Here is a 19,762-nt window from a genome sequence, read left to right as displayed (position 1 = left end):
TCTCTTTTTATCTAGAATAATAGAAGAAAAAGGAGAAAGAAATGGAATCTGTGGCTAATTGCTTCCTTGAACAACTGCCTCCTTTGCCATGAGACTAGAAAAAAACTGGATGGTTTCTGGCTACTATTGCTGAACATTTTAATCAAAAATTCTTTAGAAAAATTCTGATCAAAAGGGGGAAAATTTAGGACAGAATTTTAAATTCTCATGGACTCCAGATTTTCTGAAGCCTTGTAGGCTGAATGAACACCAGAACTATAACCCTGAGATAATTTATAAAGCTTAAGACCAAAATATCCCCTAAAGTCTTCTTAAAACCAAACAATAGTTTAGTTTAACTATTAAAAAAAAGTTTTCCTTGAGATTATGCTTTTTTTAAGAATGATCTATATTCAATCAAAGTGACAACAGCAACACAAAAGATTACATAGGAATCTTAGGGGGTGGTAAGTTTGTTAGTAAGGGAGGAAAAACAAAGAAAATGAGAATGGTTGCATATTTCAAAGAATGTAATCAATGTCTGTCTTAGTTACCTAGTGCTGTTATAGCAGAAACACCACAAGTGGATGGCTTTAACAAAAGAAATTTATTCTCTCACAGTTTAGGAGGCTAGAAGTTCAAATTCAAGGTGCTAGCTCCAGGGGAAGTCTTGCTCATTTTGTAGGCTCTGGTGGAAGATCCTTGTAATCAGTCTTCTGTTCTAGGAGAGCTTCAGCTCAGGATCTCCAGGTCCAAAGGATGTGCTCTGCTCATGGCACTGATTTCTTGATAGTTTTAAGTCTTTCTGTCTCCCTGCTTCTCTCTTTTATACCTCAAAATCGATTGACTCAAGAAACAACCTAATCTGGTAGACTGAGTAATGCCTCATTAACGTAACTGCCTCTAATCTTGCCCCATTAATATCATAGAGGTAGGATTTACAACACATAGCAAAATCACATCAGATGACATAATGGTGGACCATCACACAAAACTGGTAATCATGGCCTAGCCAATTTGACACACACTTCTGGGGCACACTATTCAGTTCATGACATTCCACCATTTTGTTTCCACAAATTCATGTCCTTGCCACATGTAAAACACGTACTTCCCCTCAGATCATAGGAGAAGTCTTAAATCAATTCCAAGTCCAAAATCCAAAAATTCCTGTTCATCTGTAAAATCAAATACACAAGTTATCTACTTCCAAAGTACAGTGGTGGAACAGGCACAAGCTAGACATTTCCATTACAAATGGAAGAAATTGGACAGAAAAAGGAATAACAGGCACCACACAGGTCAGCAGAACACATTACATTAGCTCCCAAGTCCTAAAAATTTTCCTCTATTCTCTGAGACCACTTAGGCAATCACCCTGCCCTCCAGAATCTTGGTGCTGGCCATACTGTCCAGATTCTGTGTGGAGGCCCCTTGGCTCTAAGTTTCAGCTCCACTTTCCAGGCCCACCAAAAAGACAAATCTACTGCCTTGGATTTGGGCAGCCACATTCTCCTAGCCCACCTGAGTGGTAAGCCTGCCGAGTCTTCCCCAGCAGGCCCTGCCATTCTTCTGCCCCTTGTGCATGGCAGCCTCATCCCCTCAGCTTTGGTCAGTAGACCTGGCCCTATCCCACTGACACTCATGAACAGCACCAAGCTGATGAAGATCTGACTCTTTGATACCTAGAAAGCTGTGGCCCTATGCTTAGAAACTCCAGAAGTGGTGGACCTACTCTTTGAAATAGAGCCAGCTCTGCTTCCTATTTTCCTAGTCTCTTCAGGTTCTGCTTCCATGGTTCCTTGGCCTCTCAGCCTCTCAGGCCTTGCCACCTGTATCTTCCCTGCTAGGGCAAGTGTTCCAAAGCTCTTTAGCTCCACCAATAATTGCCATGAGGCACCTCACTCTGCCAATAAACTTGGGAAGGCTCTCAGCTCTCTTGCTCCATAGGTTAGTAAACCCAGCTTCACCAATAAGTGGCCAATGGTACCTCATTCTTCCAGAAAGCCTACAGTGCAAAGACACTCAGCTCTTTCATTCTCCGGGTCAGCTCCAACGCTGTCTCTCACCAGTCTCCTGGGTCTGCTACTGTTTCTCAACATCTGCGCCATCTCCAGTGTAACAGCTCTCCTCATTTCCTTCTGAATCCTCACCAGAATTGTCTTCGCTGCCATAACCCTAACAATAGTCCCTTTAAGGCAACCTAGGCTTTTACTACTAGGGACTTTAAAAATCTTCCAGCCTCTACCCATTCACAGTTTCCAAATAGCTTACCCATTTTAGGTATCTGTTAGAGAAGCACCCTACTCTCAGTACCAAATTCTTAATTTTCTAGTGCTGTTATAACAAAAATACCACAAGTGGATGGCTTTAATTAAGAGAAATTTATTCTCTCACAGTTTAAGAGGCTAGAGTCAGAATTCATGGTGCCAGCTCCAGGGAACTTATTCTCTCTCTGTTGGCTCTGTTGTCATCAATCTTCTTCTGGTCTAGTTGCTTTTTGGCTCAGTGACCCTTGGTCAAAAGGATGCACTCTGCTCCTGGCAATACTTTCTTGGTGATTTGAGGTTCTTCTGTCTCTCTGCTTGCTTCTCTCTTTTATATCTCAAAAAAGATTGACTCAAGGCACAATCTAATATTGGAGATTGAGTCCTGCCTCATTAACATAACTGCCTATAATCTTGCCCATTAACATCATAAAGGTAGGACTTACAACACATAGGAAAATCACATCATATGACAAAATTTTGGACCCTCACACAATTCTAGCAATCATTGCCTAGCGAAGTTCACACACAATTTTGGGGGACACAATTCAATCCATGACAATGCCTGAACTGTACATATAGAAACTGTTGAACTGTTGTATGTTCTCCTCTGTATATTTTCAATCACAACAAAACAAAATAAAAAAGTTTTTTTTTTTTTTTTTTTTTAATTCCTAAGGTCAAATGAAAATAACAACTCAAAATATCAAAACTTTTTGGTACACAGCCAAAGTAGTACTCCTAAGGACATTTATAGCAATAAATACCTACACTAAAAAAAGAAGAATGATCCAAAATAATTAACTTAAACTGACAATTAAACAAATAGAAAAGGAAGGTCAAAAGAAGTCAAAGGCAACCGGAAAAAAAGAAAAGAATTAAGATCAGGGTAGATATAAACAAAATAGAAGAACAACAAAAAGAACTGACTAAACCAGAAGCTGGTTTCTTAAGGACATATGCAAAGGATTAATAAAATAGACAAACCACTAGATAGATTGAGAAAATAAAATAAAATGGTCAAATAACCAAATGAATAAAAGAAACTGATGACATTACAACTGACCCAACAGAGATAAAGATCATAACTGACTTTTTTTTTCTTTAACTGACTACCATGAAAAAATGTACTCCAAGAGATTTGAAAATATAGATGAAAGAGACAAATTCCTAGAAAAGCACTACCTACCCAAACTAACACAGAGAGGTAGAAATTTTAAAGAGACCCATAACAAAGAAGAGATAGAAGACACTACTAAAAAAGAAAAAAAAAAGCCCATGACCAGATGGAACACTACCAAACATTCAAAGAAGAGTTGACATCAATCCTACTTGATCTTTTCAAAAATATAGAAGCGAGCATAACTCTGATACCTAAGCCAGTCAAAGACATCACACACACATGATACACACCAATATCCTTTATGTACATATAACCAATTTTTTTCTGTGAATTCTAGCCAAGAGACTAAAAATTACCATATACCATGATTAAGTGGGTTTCATACCAGGATTACAAGGGTGGTTCAACATTAGAAAATCAATCAGTACCATCTACCATGTAAGCAAAACAAAGGAAAAAAATGATATGATCATACTAGTTAATGCAGAAAAGGCATTTGATAAAAATCCAACAACATTTTCCTGATAAAAACTTTCAGCAAAATAGGAATAGAAGAAAAATTTCTCAACATAATTAAGGACATATGCAATATATACAAAAACAGCAGTCAACCTTATAGTCAAAGGAGAAAGACTGAGAGTCTTCTCTTTAGAATGAGAATGAGACAAGGATGCCCATTATCACCACTCTTATTCATCATTGTACTGGAAGCCCTAGCCAGAGCAACAAGAAAAGAAAGAGAAATAAATGTATCCAAAGCAGAAAGGAAGAAGTAAAATGATCTCTATTTGCTGATGACATGATCCTATACATAGAAGACCCTAAAGATTCCATTAAAAAAAAAAAAAAAATTGCTGGAATTAATAGAAGGATTTAGCAAAACTGCAGGGTACAAGATCAGGGTATAAAAATTAGTTGGGTTCCTCTATACTAACAAAGACTACTCTGAAAAATAAAATAAGAAAACAATACAATTTGCAATAGTATCAAGTCAATAAAATACCTGGGATTTAACCTAAAGAAAGACATAAAAGACTTACACAATGATAATTATAAAACGTTATTACAATAGATTGTAAAAAAAAAAAAAAAAAAAAAAGATTGTAAAGACCTACAAAAATGGAAAGAAATTCCATGCTCATGGATTGGAAAGCTTAAACTGAAAAAGTCAATTCTACCTAAAGCGATCTATAGATACAATGCAATCCCAATACAAATCCCAACAACATTCTTCACTTAAATGGAATAACTAGTAACCAGCTTCGTGTGGAAAGGAAAGAAACCCCAAATAGCCAAAACAATGCAAAGAAAAAGAGCAAAGCAGGAGGCCACACACTCTTTGATATCAAAAGATAATATACAACCACTATGATCAAAACAGCCTGGTATTGGTTCAATGATAGACACACAGACCTGTAGGAATAGAATTGTTGTTGTTAGGTGCTGTCGAGTCAGTTCTGACTCATAGCGACCCTATGCAAAACAGAATGAAACACAGCCCGGTCCTGTGCCATTCTTACAATCATTGTTATGCTTGAGCCTATTGTTGCAGACATTGTGTCAATCCACCTCATTGAGGGTCTTCCTCTTTTCCGCTGACCCTGTACTCTGCCAAGCATGATGTACTTCTCCAGGGACTGATCCCTCCTGACAACACGTCCAAAGTATGTAAGTCACAGTCTCGCCATCCTTGTCTCTAAGGAGCATTCTGGTTGTACTTCTTCCAAGACAGGTTTGTTTGTTCTTTTGTCAGTCCATGGTATATTCAATATTCTTCACCAACACCACAATTCAAAGGCATCAACTCTTCTTCGGTCTTCCTTATTCATTGTCCAGCTTTCACATGCATATGATGTGATTGAAAATACCATGGCTTGAGTCAGGCACACCTTAGTCTTCAGGGTGACATCTTTGCTCTTCAACAAGTTGAAGAGGTCCTTTGCAGCAGATTTGCCCATTGCAATGTGTCTTTTGATTTCTTGACTGCTGCTTCCATGGGTGTTGATTGTGTACCCAAGTAAAATGAAATCTTTGACAACTTCAATCTTTTCTCCATTTATCATCATGTTGCTCATTGGTCCAGTTGTAAGGATTTTTGTTTTCTTTATGTTGAGGCGTAATCCATACTGAAGGCTGTGGTCTTTGATGCTCATTCAAGCCCTCTTCACTTTTACCAAGCAAGGTTTTGTCATCCGCATAACGCAGGTTGTTAATGAGTCTTCCTCCAATCCTGATGCCCCGTTCTTCTTCATATAGTCCAGCTTCTCAGATTATTTGTTCAGCATACAGATTGAATAGCTATGGTGAAAGAATACAACCCTGATACACATCTTTCCTGACTTTAAACCAGTTAGTATCCCCTTGTTCTGTCCAAACAACTGCCTCTTGATCTATGTAAAGGTTCCTCAGGAGCACAATTAAGTGTTCTGGAATTCCCATTCTTCACAGTGTTATGCATAGTTTGTTATGATCCACACAGTCGAATGCCTTTGCATACCAGTAAAACACAGGTAAATACCCTTCTGGTATTCTCTGATTTCAGCCAGGACCCATCTGACATCAGCAATGGTATCTCTAGTTCCATGTCCTCTTCTGAAACTGGCCTAAATTTCTGGCAATTCCCTGTCGACATACTGCTGCAGCTGTTTTTGAATGATCTTCATCAAAATTTTGCTTGCATGTGATATTAATGATACTATTCTATAATTTCCACATTCGGTTGGATCACTTTTCTCGGGAATAGCCATAAATATGGATCTCTTCCAGTCAGTTGGCCAGGAAGCTGTCTTCCATATTTCTTGGCATAGGCAAGTGGGCACCACCAGTGCTGCATCTGTTTGTTGAAACATCTCAATTGATATTCCATCAATTCCTGGAGCCTTGTTTTTCACCAATGCCTTTGGAGCAGCCTAGACTTCTTCCTTCAATACCGTCAGTTCCTGATCATATGCCACCTCTTGAATTGACTGAACAATGACTAATTATTTTTGGTATAATGACTCTGTGTATTCCTTCCAGATGCTTCCTGCATCGTTTAATATTTTCCCCATGGAATTCTTAACTATTGCAACTCAAGGCTTGAATTTTTCCTTCAGTTCTTTCAACGTGTTCTTCCCTTTTGGTTTTCCATCTCTAGCTCTTTGCACATGTCATTATAACACAGTACTTTGTCTTCTTGAGAGGCCCTTTGAAATCTTCTGTCCAGTTCTTTTACTTCATCAATTCTTCCTTTTGCTTTAGCTGCTTGATGCTCAAGAGCAAGTTTCAGAGTCTCCTCTGACATCCATCTTGATCTTTTCTTTCTTTCCTGTCTTTTCAGTGACCTCTTGATTTCTTCATGGATGATGTCCTTGATGTCATTTCACAACTTGTCTGGTCTTTGATCACTAGTGTTCAATGCATCAATTCTATTCTTGAGATGGTCTCTAAATTCAGGTGGGATATACTCAAGGTCATATTTTGGCTATCGTGGACTTGCTCTGATTTTCTTCAGTTTCAACTTGAACTTTCATATGAGCAATTGATGGTCTGTACCACAGTCAGCCCCTGGCCTTGTTCTGACTGATGATATTGAGCTTTTCCTTCATCTCTTTCCACAGATGTAGTCAATTTGATTTCTGTGTGTTCCATCTGGAGAGGTCCATGTGAGTCACTGTTTATGTTGGTGAAAGAAGGTGTTTGCAATGAGGAAGTCGTTGGTCTTACAAAATTCTATCATTCAATCTCCGACATTGTTTCTATCACCAAGGACATATTTTCCAACTACTGATCCTTCTTCTTTGTTTCCAACTTTCGTGTTCCAATCTCCAGTAATTATCAATGTATCTTGATTGCATGTTCGATCGATTTCAGACTACAGCAGCTGATAAAAATCTTCTATTTCCTCATCTTTGGCCCTAGCGGTTGGTGCGTTAATTTGATTAATAGTCGTATGGATATCATCCTATTACTGACAGCATTGTACTTCAGGAGGGATCTTGAAACGATTTTTGACGATGAATGAGACACCATTCATCTTCGAGCTGTCATCCTGAGCACAGTAGACTATATGACTGTCAGATTCAAAATGGCCAATACCAGTCCATTTCAGCTCACTGAGGCCTAGGATATCAATGTTTATGCATTCCATTTCATTTTTGGCTATTTCCAATTTCCCTAGATTCATATTTCATACATTCCAGGTTTCATTTATTAATGGATGCTTGCAGCTGTTTCTTCTCATTTTGGGTCTTGCCACATCAGCAAATGAAGATCCCTAAAGCTTTACTCCATCCATGTCGTTAAGGTCGACTCTACTTTGAGGAGACAGCTCTTCCCCAGTAACCTTTTGAGTACCTTCCAACCTGGGGGGCTCATTTCCAGCACTATATCAGACAATGTTCCACTTCTATTCATAAGGTTTTCATTGGCTAATGCATTCCAGAAGTAGACTGCCGGGTCCTTCTTTCTAGTCTGTCTTAGTCTGGAAGCTCAGCTGAAACCTGTCCTCCATGGGTGACCCTGCTGGTATCTGAATACTGGTGGCATAGCTTCCAGCATCACAGCAACACACAAGCCCCCACAGTACGACAAACTGACAGACACTTGGGGGACAATAGAATTAAGAACTCAAATTTAAACCCAGCCATTTATGGATAACTGATTTTTACCAAGACATCAAAGATCACCTGTGGGGGTAGAAACAGTCTTTTTAATAAATGGTGCTGCCAAAAATGAATATCCACCTGCAGAAAAATGAAACCAAACCCATACCTCCCATACCTCACACCATACAAAAAACTAACTCAAAATTCATCAGAGATCTAAATGTTAAACTTAAAGCCATAGAATTCCTGGAAGACAGCATAGGAAGAAAACTATGGGACATAACCTTTTGTAATGATAGGTTAACAAACATTACAACAAATGCACAAATAGAAGAAAACAAAATAGATGAAAGGGAGCTCATAAAAAATCAAAAACTTATGCTCTTCAACAGACTTTATAAAGGAATAAATAAACCTACAGATGGGAAAAATCTTCAGAAATGAATTATCTGATGAGGGAAGTGATGGATAAAGGTGTGCGTCAACTTGGCTGGGCCATGATTTTCAGTGGTTTGATAGTCACGTGATGGTGTGATCAATTCCGTGATGAGATTTGATATTATGTGATCATCTCCATGATGGGGTCTCCTTTAAGTAGCCAATCATTTGAAAGGGAGCTTCCTTGGGTGTGTGGTCTGCTTTGAATATAAGTAGATACTCTGGCAGTGCTTGTGGGCTTTTGTTCATTCTGGATCCTGCTAGTGGCTCCTGTTCATCTGATCTCTGGTTCTTGGGACTTGAGCTAGCAGTTCACATGCAGTCTTGCCTGCTGATCTCTGGGATTCATTGATCTTCACAGCCCCAGTGGCTATGTGCATCAGGAGAAGCCTCTATTGGACTTGGGACGTTGCCGCCTCTACAACCACATGAGCCATTTCCTTGATATAAATCTCTCTCTATGTATACATTTATATGCTTTACTATTTTTGCTTCTCTAGGGAACCTAGCCTAAGACAAGGGCCTAATGTCTAAAATCTATGGAAAAGTACAAAAACTTACCAAAAAAAGACAAACAATCCAATTAAAATATGGGCAAAGGACATGAACAGAACCTTCACCAAAGAAATCAACCAAGCAGCCAACAAACACATAAAAATATTTTCATAATCATTAGCCCTTAAAGACAAGGAAATTAAAACTACAAAGAAATACCATCTTACCCTGGCCAAAATAGTACTGATAAAAAAAAAAAGGGAATAATAAATGTTGGCAAGGATGTGGGGAGACTGGAACACTTAGCCGCTGCTGGTGAAACTACAAAACGCTACAACCACTATAGAAAAGAGTATGGTGCTTTCTCAAAAAAAAAAAAAAAAAAACTAGAACTAGAATTACCCTATGATCCAGCAATCCACCTCCTAGATATATACCCTAAAAAAAAAAAAAAATAGAGACCTAAAAATAATGATGAGAACAGACATATGCACAACTATATTCACTGCTGCTTTGTTCATAATAGCAAATAAATGGAAACAATGGAAGCGTTCATCAGGGATGAATGGATAATTAAATTGTGGCATATACTTACAATGGAATGTTATGCAACCGTAAAGAACAATGATGAGTTGCAAAACATAGCATGGATTGACATGGAGGGAATAATACTAAATAAGTCAAGCATATAAGGACAAATATGTATGATTCCTCTTTTACTATATATATATATATATATATATACATATACACCAATGTTCACAATGTTCATTTGTGGTTACCGGGGAAAGGTGGAATGAGGGGAATATACACTTTAGATCTTGGAGACTTGATTTTTTTTTTTTTTTTTTTGGTGATTGGAAGTGTGGCATCAAATGTGGATGTAGTGAGCAGAGCAAAACAAAGTAAAAATGAATGTTTAAGGACATATGGATGTGTATAATCATATTGGTAAATGTGTAGATAGAGATTTGTGCATAGATGAGAACAGAAATAAGTATCTATATGTATATATAATATATGGGTGCAGGCACATATATTCATTGACAACACAAATACGGATACTCCACAGACATAATCAAAGTCTTTCAAAGATTGGATTTCTGGATTTAAAGCTTAGGACAATAGTCTCATGGAACAATTCAGTAAATTGGCAAAACATAGCTCACAAAAGTCATAATCTGCATCCTAGTGAAGTGAGTAGCATCTGGGATCTTAAAAGCTTGTGAGCAGCCACCTAAGATAGAAATACAGATTTCTACTCTCCAGGAGCAAAACACTAAGAAGCCATCCAAAAACTCAAGAAAAAAACAAATCTATAGGAACCACAACATCATCTGTCCTGAGACCAGAGAAGAAGATGGTGCCCAGCTACCAACATTGACCAGGGTCACAAAAGATGGTCCCGTAGAGAACGGAAGAAAAATGTGGAGCAGAATACAAATTCTTATTTAAAAAGTCCAGACAAATTGGAACATTAAAGAACAAAGGACTCCCTGAGACTGTCACCTTGGGACTCTCTTTAAACATGTAACCAAGCCTCCCCCATGGCATCATCATATAACCAAATAGCAGAGAGGCACACAAAATAAAGCATATTACCCATAAAATCGGTTCTCTACTGAAAAACCATCAGTATGAGAACTAATAGTCAACAATTACACAGAATCAAAGATGAGAAGATAAGGGGGCATGAAAACTAGTGTACTGGAATTGGAACAAACAACACAATTAAAGGGAATGTCTACACATTGTGATAAATATAACTAACATCACTAAACAATTGGTGTGGAAATTGTCAAATGGGAACCTAACTTTCTGTCTAAACTATTACCAAAAACTCAATTACATAAAAAAAAAAAAAAAGGATACAAAAAAAGAAACAATTCCAGGATGGTGCCCAGATGTCTAACTGCACCTCTTCCTTGGGTGGTCAGGCTGGCAAATCTTCAATTGTGCTTCTCACAGTGAATTCCTTAGCCCTTGGAGAATAAAATGGCTGCGTCAGGCATTCTAGGTCCTTTTACTATGGACAAACCTCTCAAAAATGTATTTATTAAAACAACAAACATTTGCTATTTGTCACAATTGCATGGGTCAGGTGGATAGTTCTGCCGATCTTATCTATGCTTGACTGATCTTGGCTCAGTTTATGGGATACAATCTCCGGTCAGCTGACTTCAGAGGATCTCATTCTAGATGTCAGCTGGTACGGCTAAAGGACTGGGCAGCTGGGCTTTGCTTCTCCCATTAGCCAATATTCTAGTCTGCTTTTATTCGTATGACAACTTCACCAGGTTCCAAGAGAGTGTGCAAAAACATCAAAGCCTCGCAAAGCCTTGGAACTGACCTTGTTGCCACTTTTGCCACCTCTGTTACCCAAAACAATTCCCAAGAGTGACTACGTTCAAGGGTTGGTCAAACTGATTCAATCACTTGATGTGTACAGCTGCAAAGGGTACTGGAAGGCTTTGGAAATTTGGACTATGTTTTCATTCTACTGTAATGAGTAACAAATTATTTTAAAGGAAAAGTCATTTCCAAAATATTAACTTCCAACAAAATTTGGAAGACAATCTACTTACATTTCAAGCATTTCAAAAAATAATTTTTGATGAAAGATGAACATGAGAAATTGGCACATAACTTGGATGGAGTTGAAAGAGTTGAGTGCAATTGCTATACAACATAATTTTCAACAGTTTTTATTTCCATTTGCTTTTAGTATGACCAATTTATCACCACATTTTCAGCTATTAAAACATAGAAATAGAATTGATGCTGAAAGTACTGCCTTCTAACATTAAGCTTTGTTCTTCCATTAAAATATTAATAAATCTCAATTAAAAATCCAAAACTATTCTTCTGACAAAAAGGAAATATTTCCAATATTTTTTGAAGTTTGATTATATTTTTATCTAAATTTGCAATGCAAATACAGCTTTAATAGTGTAGTTATTATTGTATTGCTATAAAATAAACAATTTAAAAAGAACTTTCAATAACACTAAAAGCATTTTAAAATACCCAAACAAACCCGTTGCCATCAAGTCGCTTCTGACTCATAGCAATCGTATAGGACAGAGTGGAACTGCCCCATAGGATTTCCAAGGAACCCCTGCTGGATTTAAACTGCCAAACTTCTGTAGCTCTTAATCACTAGGATCTATGGGGAAAGTTAAATTGAAATATGAGTTTAGAAGAAGAAGGAAAAACATAAATCTGATTGCTCAAAATGATCTTGTTCATACAGTTTGAATGAATTATGATGTGTAATGGACATTACATTTTTTCTGATATTTATGCATATGACAAAATACTTTATATGTCAGATTGAATTCTCAGGGTGTATATACATTTTTTTTTATATACATTTACAAAACTAATTTAATAGTATGTGGACAAAAAAAATTGAAAACTACTGACATATTATGTTGAACTTACGGGCAAATGGATCGACCATAATGAACCTGGAATGTCACAATTTGAAAATGAAAGAACATGAGATTGTATGAAAGTATTTACCAGAAAAGGTGTTTGCTGGTGTAGTTGGATTCTTAAATAATTGCTGTAATTCTATCAACAGTTGCTTTTACCATTGTAGCCACATTAATTCAACTATATGAGTCTCAGTTTCATCAGAGTAAAAGCTAAGTTGGGTGTGTCACTTCAACCACAAAATGTGGTTATCATTTCCCAACACAGAAAGAAGTGAAAGTTCTCTGTAAAAGGGGACTGATTACATATCATTGATTCAATTTAAGATTAATATTGATTATTCCCTAACATCAAAATAAATTAAGAATTATATGAGTGTGAGATATGTAATGAAAGATAAATTAGTAAATACCCAAAGAAACAGAAGTTAAATGAAAAACCATTATCTCAGCAGATATTCAAAACATAAGACAATGTTTCTACAGTCTTTATATTTGCATGTACAATGACTGTTTAATTAATACCTTATCAACTAATGCATAAGAAATCTATTGCCATCCAGTGGCACTATAGAACTGAACTATAAACTGAAAATTAAAAATTAGAATAATGATCCCAAGTTTAAAGCCACATGACTCTTCCAAATAATTTCTTGAGCTATATAAAATTGTCCTGCAAATTATTTTTTTTCTCCCTCACTAAAACACCCGACAAACTATGACTCCCACTATATTAGTGTTTTATTTGGAATTTAATCTAGATGTATTGAATAGAGAAAAGAGAAGGATATACAAGTTAATCAAGCAAAACTGAGTTGTTCAAATGAGATAGATCTAACATTTTGAATTGACCGAATTACAAATGTCTAGATGCAAATGACAGCCTGTCTTTTATTTTATTTAGAATAAATTTATGTGGCAATTACTGTGCAACATGTTTGGCAAATCCAGATAATTAATTTGAATTCTTTATGGTGGGTGGGAGTACTGTTGAGAAGGATTCAGTAATTATGCTCATATTTCAAAAAAATATATAAATAAAAATAAATTAATACAGTACATATAACATTTGTGATGGTCGAGCAGGCAAAATAATAGCACAAAACACAGATAGGGCAGGTATACACTGTCCCTATTTTTTGCATGTAATTATTTTCTGAGATCCATTTCTAAGCCTCTGGTACAGCCTATCAAAATTATTATTCAGTCACGTTGGAGCTCTTTTGAAAACAAATTCTGGTTATAGAAAAAAACAGATTTATTCTACTTTGCATGCATGTATGTAAGATACCACACACACACACACATTATGCAATATTCACAAAATCAAAATTGGCGAACTCAATATTACATTCTCATTTCCTTGAGTTTGCTCATTCTAGTCTCTCCTGAATAAAATGGCTTCTTCATTGAAATATGCCTCCTAAAATACTGCCCATTATCCAGGCCAATTTCAGATAACACTTCTTTTATGAAGACATATGTCTAATGCCCCCAAATTGATTTGAATTTTTTCTTGCCCCAAGCCTTTTAAGATAAATATTATAGTTGGCCTTATGCAACAGCACTTTCTTTATGCTCCACCACCCCACTAGGTTATACATTCCTTGAAGGCAAGGCTTATGTCTTATTTTTACTTCCATTTGTGTATATGTGTAAGCAATAAACATGTGTTTATTGAGAACCTGCTATACTCCAGGAATCTTATAAGAAAGAGGGGTGGAGTTAATGTTTTCTCAGATGATGAAAAGTTCCCCAAAAGATATCTAAATTATCTTTTGGTCTTGATTATCAGATTATGAGCTAGCTCATGGTATCACAGTTTTAGAGATTTAAAACTAAAGATGAGAGAGATTGCTGCTCTTTTCTTTCAATTAAGAGACAAAACCAAGTTTGGTTTCTTTGAACCAAACCACATCCTTACTATTGTGCAATATTATCAATAATATTTAAAACTATATTTAAAGACAGTCTTTTATACACAGTTTTATTTAAAAGTTAGGGACAAATTCTATTAAAATAGTATGCTCAATGAGAAAAGACTTTGGTGTCCATTATCTTGATGACTATATTCTTGACATCCTTATTCCTCAAACTGTAGATCAAGGGATTCAACATGGGGATCACCACTGTGTAAAACACAGAGGCTACTTTGACGGTACCTCTGGAGTTTTTGGTGTTGGGCACACAGTAGAGGAAGAGGATGGTACCATCGAAGATAGTGATGGCAGTCAGATGAGAGGCACAGGTAGAGAACGCCTTATGACGACCACTGGCTGAATGCATTTTCAAGATGGTGACAACGATGGACACATAAGATGTGAGAATGTTGAGTAATATACTCACCTCATTAAAAGTGGCAAAGATGAAAAGCAACAACTGACTAAGAGAAGTATCAGAGCAAGAAAGAGACAGAAGTGAGGAGAACTCGCAGAAGAAGTGATTGATTGTGTCGAAACCATGGAAAGATAATTTCAAAGCAGAGCATGTCAGAACAAAGGAACATGCTATTCCCCATGCATATGAGCCCACCACCAGCATAGCGCAGCATCTCTGGGACATGGCAACTGTGTAGAGCAGAGGGTTGCAAATGGCCACAAAGCGGTCATAGGCCATTACAGCTAATAGAAAAGATCCAGTCACCACAAAGGTACAAAAGAGAAAAAATTGCACTACACATCCTAAAAATGAAATGGTTCTGTCTTCTACAACTAGGTTCACCAGCACCTTGGGAGCAACGATGGAAGAATAGCAGAAATCCACAAATGAGAGGTGGCTGAGGAAAAAGTACATGGGGGCGTGCAGCTTGGGGTTAATTCTGATGATTACAATCATCCCAGGATTCCCTACAACAGTGACACTGTAGATGGCCATAAATACCAAGAAGAGGGGAACCATCAGTTCTGGGCAATCTGAGAAGCCCAAAAGGGTGAACGTCGCCCTGCTTTTATTTCTGTCTGACAATAACATGGCTTCTGCTTGTCGAAATCTGAAAGTCAGCCCTAGAAATCAAAAAAAAGATATATATTAAAAAGAGTGAGGATATAGGATGCTTGGTTAAGTATCCCTTGCCAAGACTGGAAAAGATATCTCTTTCAGAATCTCTCTATATTTTTATTAAATAAAATATGGTAAATTTCTCAAATTTTAAAACATAATAAGCATTTATTTTTAAAATTTTCTCAAGAAATTTAGGGATTGTGCGGTAATTTTATGTCAAATTCTTACATAACACTTTCAATTCTCCTTGAATGCTATCAGTTCATAGAAGACAAGCCTGGCCTGATGCTAGAACAAAAATCTGAAAAATCTGAATTATATCATTTAATTGGCTCATAACATGTAACAGTATGGACATAAAGAATGGACAGCCTTGACAATTCCTATTGGTGTTTTTATTGTTACTTCTGCGTAGTATGTTGATGTTTGTTTTTCTTTCTGACACAGTAAATCTGATATCGAAATAAGTTTTTTATTAGTTTTTACAGCTTGTGTGGTGCCATTGGTTAATTCCCTTGGCAACAAAGCAAAATTGGAAGGCTCCAGTCTTCCCAGAGGCACCTTTGGAAAAAGGACCGGTGATGTAATTCTGAAAATCAGACACTGAAAAATTTATGGAGCACAGTTCTAATCTTACACTCTCGGGGTCATCGTGATTCCAAGTTGACTTGTCGACAACATTTTTTTTCATTTTTCAAACCTGGGTGTTCTAAATTCTAATTCTCCCTCATGGCTAGAGAAATTAAAAGACTAGAGCAGATGATTAATATAATCTGGTATGCATTCATATTCTAAAGATGGCATAACAGAAGTCAGAAGAATCCTTGACTTTCACAATGACATGCAGATAAAATCCAGTCTATAACCCACAGCCATGTGTCCATTTCTCCACCCCATACAATGGTCCCTCTTTTATACTAATATATTTCCTTTGTTAATGATCACCCCCTTAAATTTTGAGCAAACTAGAGACTCTAAAACTATGGGAAATAGTCCAATGACACTGTTACGTGCCACAGAGATATAGTAGAGAGCAGCATCCAGATGAAACACAGGAGAATGGGATTTAGAGATGTCTTCACACAGGAATAACTAAAGACTCTTTGAGTTAGAAATTCCCATTCCCAAGGCTCTCTCATTCACTTCTCTTTCTTCAATACACCTAGGATACTCATTCTGTCCCTGTATTACATATTATAAGAATTAAAAACATGGAGTGGTAGGACATAATTAGGGTATTTATGAGAAAACAGTAGCGCACACACACACACACACACACACACACAATCATTGTATTTCTTGAATTGATGACGAGCGCCTCTCAGGTCCTAACATACTGGGAAACTCTTTCTCCATCTATGATTTGTGGTAAGTTCATCTCTGATTCTGAAACCCAACAAATCATTTTCAGATGGTCCAGAAATAAAGATGTCAGGTCATGTGCTATACTGGGTTCCTCAATGGCCCCATCCTGTTCCTGAGTGTTGAAGACAATCTCAAAAGGTAACCCATCACAAAACTAGTCATTCTAATTTACATTTTTTAACAACATATTTCATTTGTTTAAGTCATTTAAATTTTTATTTTAATCAAATGTATGTCTTTAATGTAAAGACTATTTTCTTTCCCAAATGTTTATATTAAATTAGTGATAAATTTATGCTCTCATTTAGTCCAGGAATAAACCCAGGTGCTCCTTGGAAACTCTATGGGGCAGTTCTACTCTGTCCCATAGGGTTGCTATGAGTCAGAATCGACTCGACGGCACTGGGTTTGGTTTTTGGTTTGGTTTTAGTCCAGGAATAGGATAGCTAAAATCTCTTTCCCTATAATTTCCTCCCGTTTTATTGTTCTTTTGATGTCAGGGAACACATGCTTTCCCTCCTTTATGTTTATAATCATTAGAGGTGGAAGTTTAGATACATGATAGATAGATGGATAAATAGATAGATAGATAGAAGGTGGATAGATGATAGATGATAGATAGATAGATAGATAGATAGATAGATAGATAGATAGATAGATAGATAGATAGATAGATAGATGAGAGAAAGACAGATGATAGATAGATTAGATAGACAGATAGATAGATGATAGATAGATGATTGATAGATGATAGATAGATAGATAGATAGATAGATAGATAGATAGATGATAGATAGATAGATAGATAGATAGATAGATAGATAGATAGATAGATAGATAGATAGATAGATAGATAGATAGATGATAGATTGATAGATAGATGATAGGTAGATAGACAGATAGATGATAGACAGATAGATGATAGATAGACAGGTAGGTAGATAGATAGATGATAGACAGATAGATGATAGACAGACAGACAGGTAGACATGTAGACAGATAGATGATAGACAGACAGACAGATTGACAGACAGACAGGTAGACAGATAGATTCTTTTTCAAAAGACTTTGTTCAATTTCTGTTTATTATATTCTGCTTAAATACTTGTCTACCCTATTTTGAAACCTGCTCCAAAAATTTACAAGAGGAAGAAAATACACATTCCCAAACCCCTTATGGCTCCTCTAATCCCCTACCCAAGGTACCTGGCACCCAGGGCACTATTACTGAGGAGTTTTGAGAATTAGGTTCAACTCAACAGCAATAGGTTAGTTTTTTTTTTTTTTTTGATAAGCCCAGTTCTCTATGCAAAGCTTGGCATAAAGATTGCGCATCTTCTTCCTTGCATGTTCAGATATGTACCTTTTGTTTTGGCTCAATATTCCTCAAGAATTCTACTTCTAAAAGTTATGTTTTCCCCCTACATATTGTATCCTAGATATCCTACACTGATGTTAATAGCATTATGTCTTTAGAATTTTTAACAAACCTGCTAATGGCAAAGAGAAGGCCTCTCCTGTCTCTGGGAAACTTCAATGGGAGAGAAGTATATGCAACATTACATTTGTGCTCACAACCTTGGGACATAAACCCTAGATGCTATATGTTGCCCCATTCTCTAGAGGACAAAAAATACCCAATTAACTACCTTTTTTAGCTGTACTGGAAAACTTGGAGGAAAATTATATTATCATTAGGAACATTTTATAAGAAGCAATTTATATTTTAAAATCATCTTCCTCTGTGTTCTGAACACTTCCATAATGTCCAATAGTTGTCAAGTATATGTGACTACAAAAAAAAAAAAATTGCCATTTCATTGATTCCAATTCATACTGATCATATTGTAACTATAGGAGACGCAATTATCAAATATTAATTGACTAATTGTTAAGTACCCTTCTGATAGGTGAGAAATGATATCTAAGAGCAGTTTACACATATGCTTCTACTATTTTGACTCTTATTGAACAAGCCTTCATACCTTTTGGAGCTATTTGAATTTTCTTAGTGAGGACTGTAATCATATCTTATGTTCATTTTTCCATAGGATTCTTATTTTCTCCTCTATTCTATGGGACATAACTGGTAATTTTTTCCAGATTCTTTCATTTGTGATTTTAATTTATGTTCTTTTGTTTTTTGCTACAAAATTTCTGTATATTCATGTAATCTAAATTTTAAACTTTGTTTTCAGAATGTAATTTGATGCAAGAAGTAAGAAAGAGGTCCAATTTCATCCTTTTCTTGTATGGCTAAGGAAAGATGCCCATATGGCTCTTGAACATCTGTTGGCCCCAATATTACACTATTTTAATAACAGATACTTTAGATTTTTTTTTAATACTTTGCAGGATTAGCCTTCCTACTCTAATTTGCTTTATTTTCTTTTTCAGTCTTTTTTTTTTCCTGAGTATCTTTGATTGTTTATTCTTTCATATGAACATTAGAAAAGAAATTTTAAAATTTGATTCCTTGATATTACCAGATGAATCTTGCAGTACATTCTTTTAGTCTTAATAAAGGTGAACTTGAGTAAACAAATCTTGGAAAGATTTCTAGACCTGATACTACTAGCCCTGCAACCTTTAAGTAAATAATATCCAGGTATAATCTATGAATATTGAAATGGCCCCAATGATTATCCGTTCTGAAGAGGAAATTAATATTCATGACCTCTCAGAATGACAGCCTTAGAGTTAATAGAAAGAAAGCACAGTAGAATTGGAGACAAAAGAGCTAAATTCCTGTCCTAAACCAGTCACTTCTGTTTATATGAATTTGAGTCAATTAGAAATTTCTTGAAATTCTGTATTATCATCTATGCACTGGTGTATAATGGTTCTTTTCCTCTCTCCTTCTCAACATAAGCTGAACATTTAAACTACAAGACTGCTCATTCATAGGATCCACAGAAGCAAAGGAACAAAAGTGTCAGACAAGAATTGTTCCCCTTTATCACCACTGTTATTTAGCATTGTGCTGGAAATCCAACCTAGAGCAATAAGACAAGAGAAAGAAATAAAGGGCATCCAGCTTAGAAAGGAAAAAAGAAAACTATCCTTACTCAC

The 19,762-nt window shown here is 36.3% G+C and overlaps 1 protein-coding gene across 1 annotated transcript; it reads right to left on the bottom strand.

Annotated features, from left to right (window-relative positions):
- Nucleotides 1–14,353: 14,353 nt before the first annotated feature.
- Nucleotides 14,354–15,295, bottom strand: LOC100659226 (olfactory receptor 5D18-like). The gene has a single exon (XM_003423484.3). It carries the CDS (start codon nt 15,293–15,295, stop codon nt 14,354–14,356), a length of 942 nt encoding a protein of 313 aa, XP_003423532.2.
- Nucleotides 15,296–19,762: the final 4,467 nt, after the last annotated feature.

The sequence above is a fragment of the Loxodonta africana genome, chromosome 7 (assembly GCF_030014295.1).
Source record: "Loxodonta africana isolate mLoxAfr1 chromosome 7, mLoxAfr1.hap2, whole genome shotgun sequence".
NCBI classification, from domain to species: domain Eukaryota; kingdom Metazoa; phylum Chordata; class Mammalia; order Proboscidea; family Elephantidae; genus Loxodonta; species Loxodonta africana.
The sequence above is the reverse complement of the archived record's forward strand: the minus strand, read 5'-3'. Positions and strand labels throughout refer to the sequence as shown.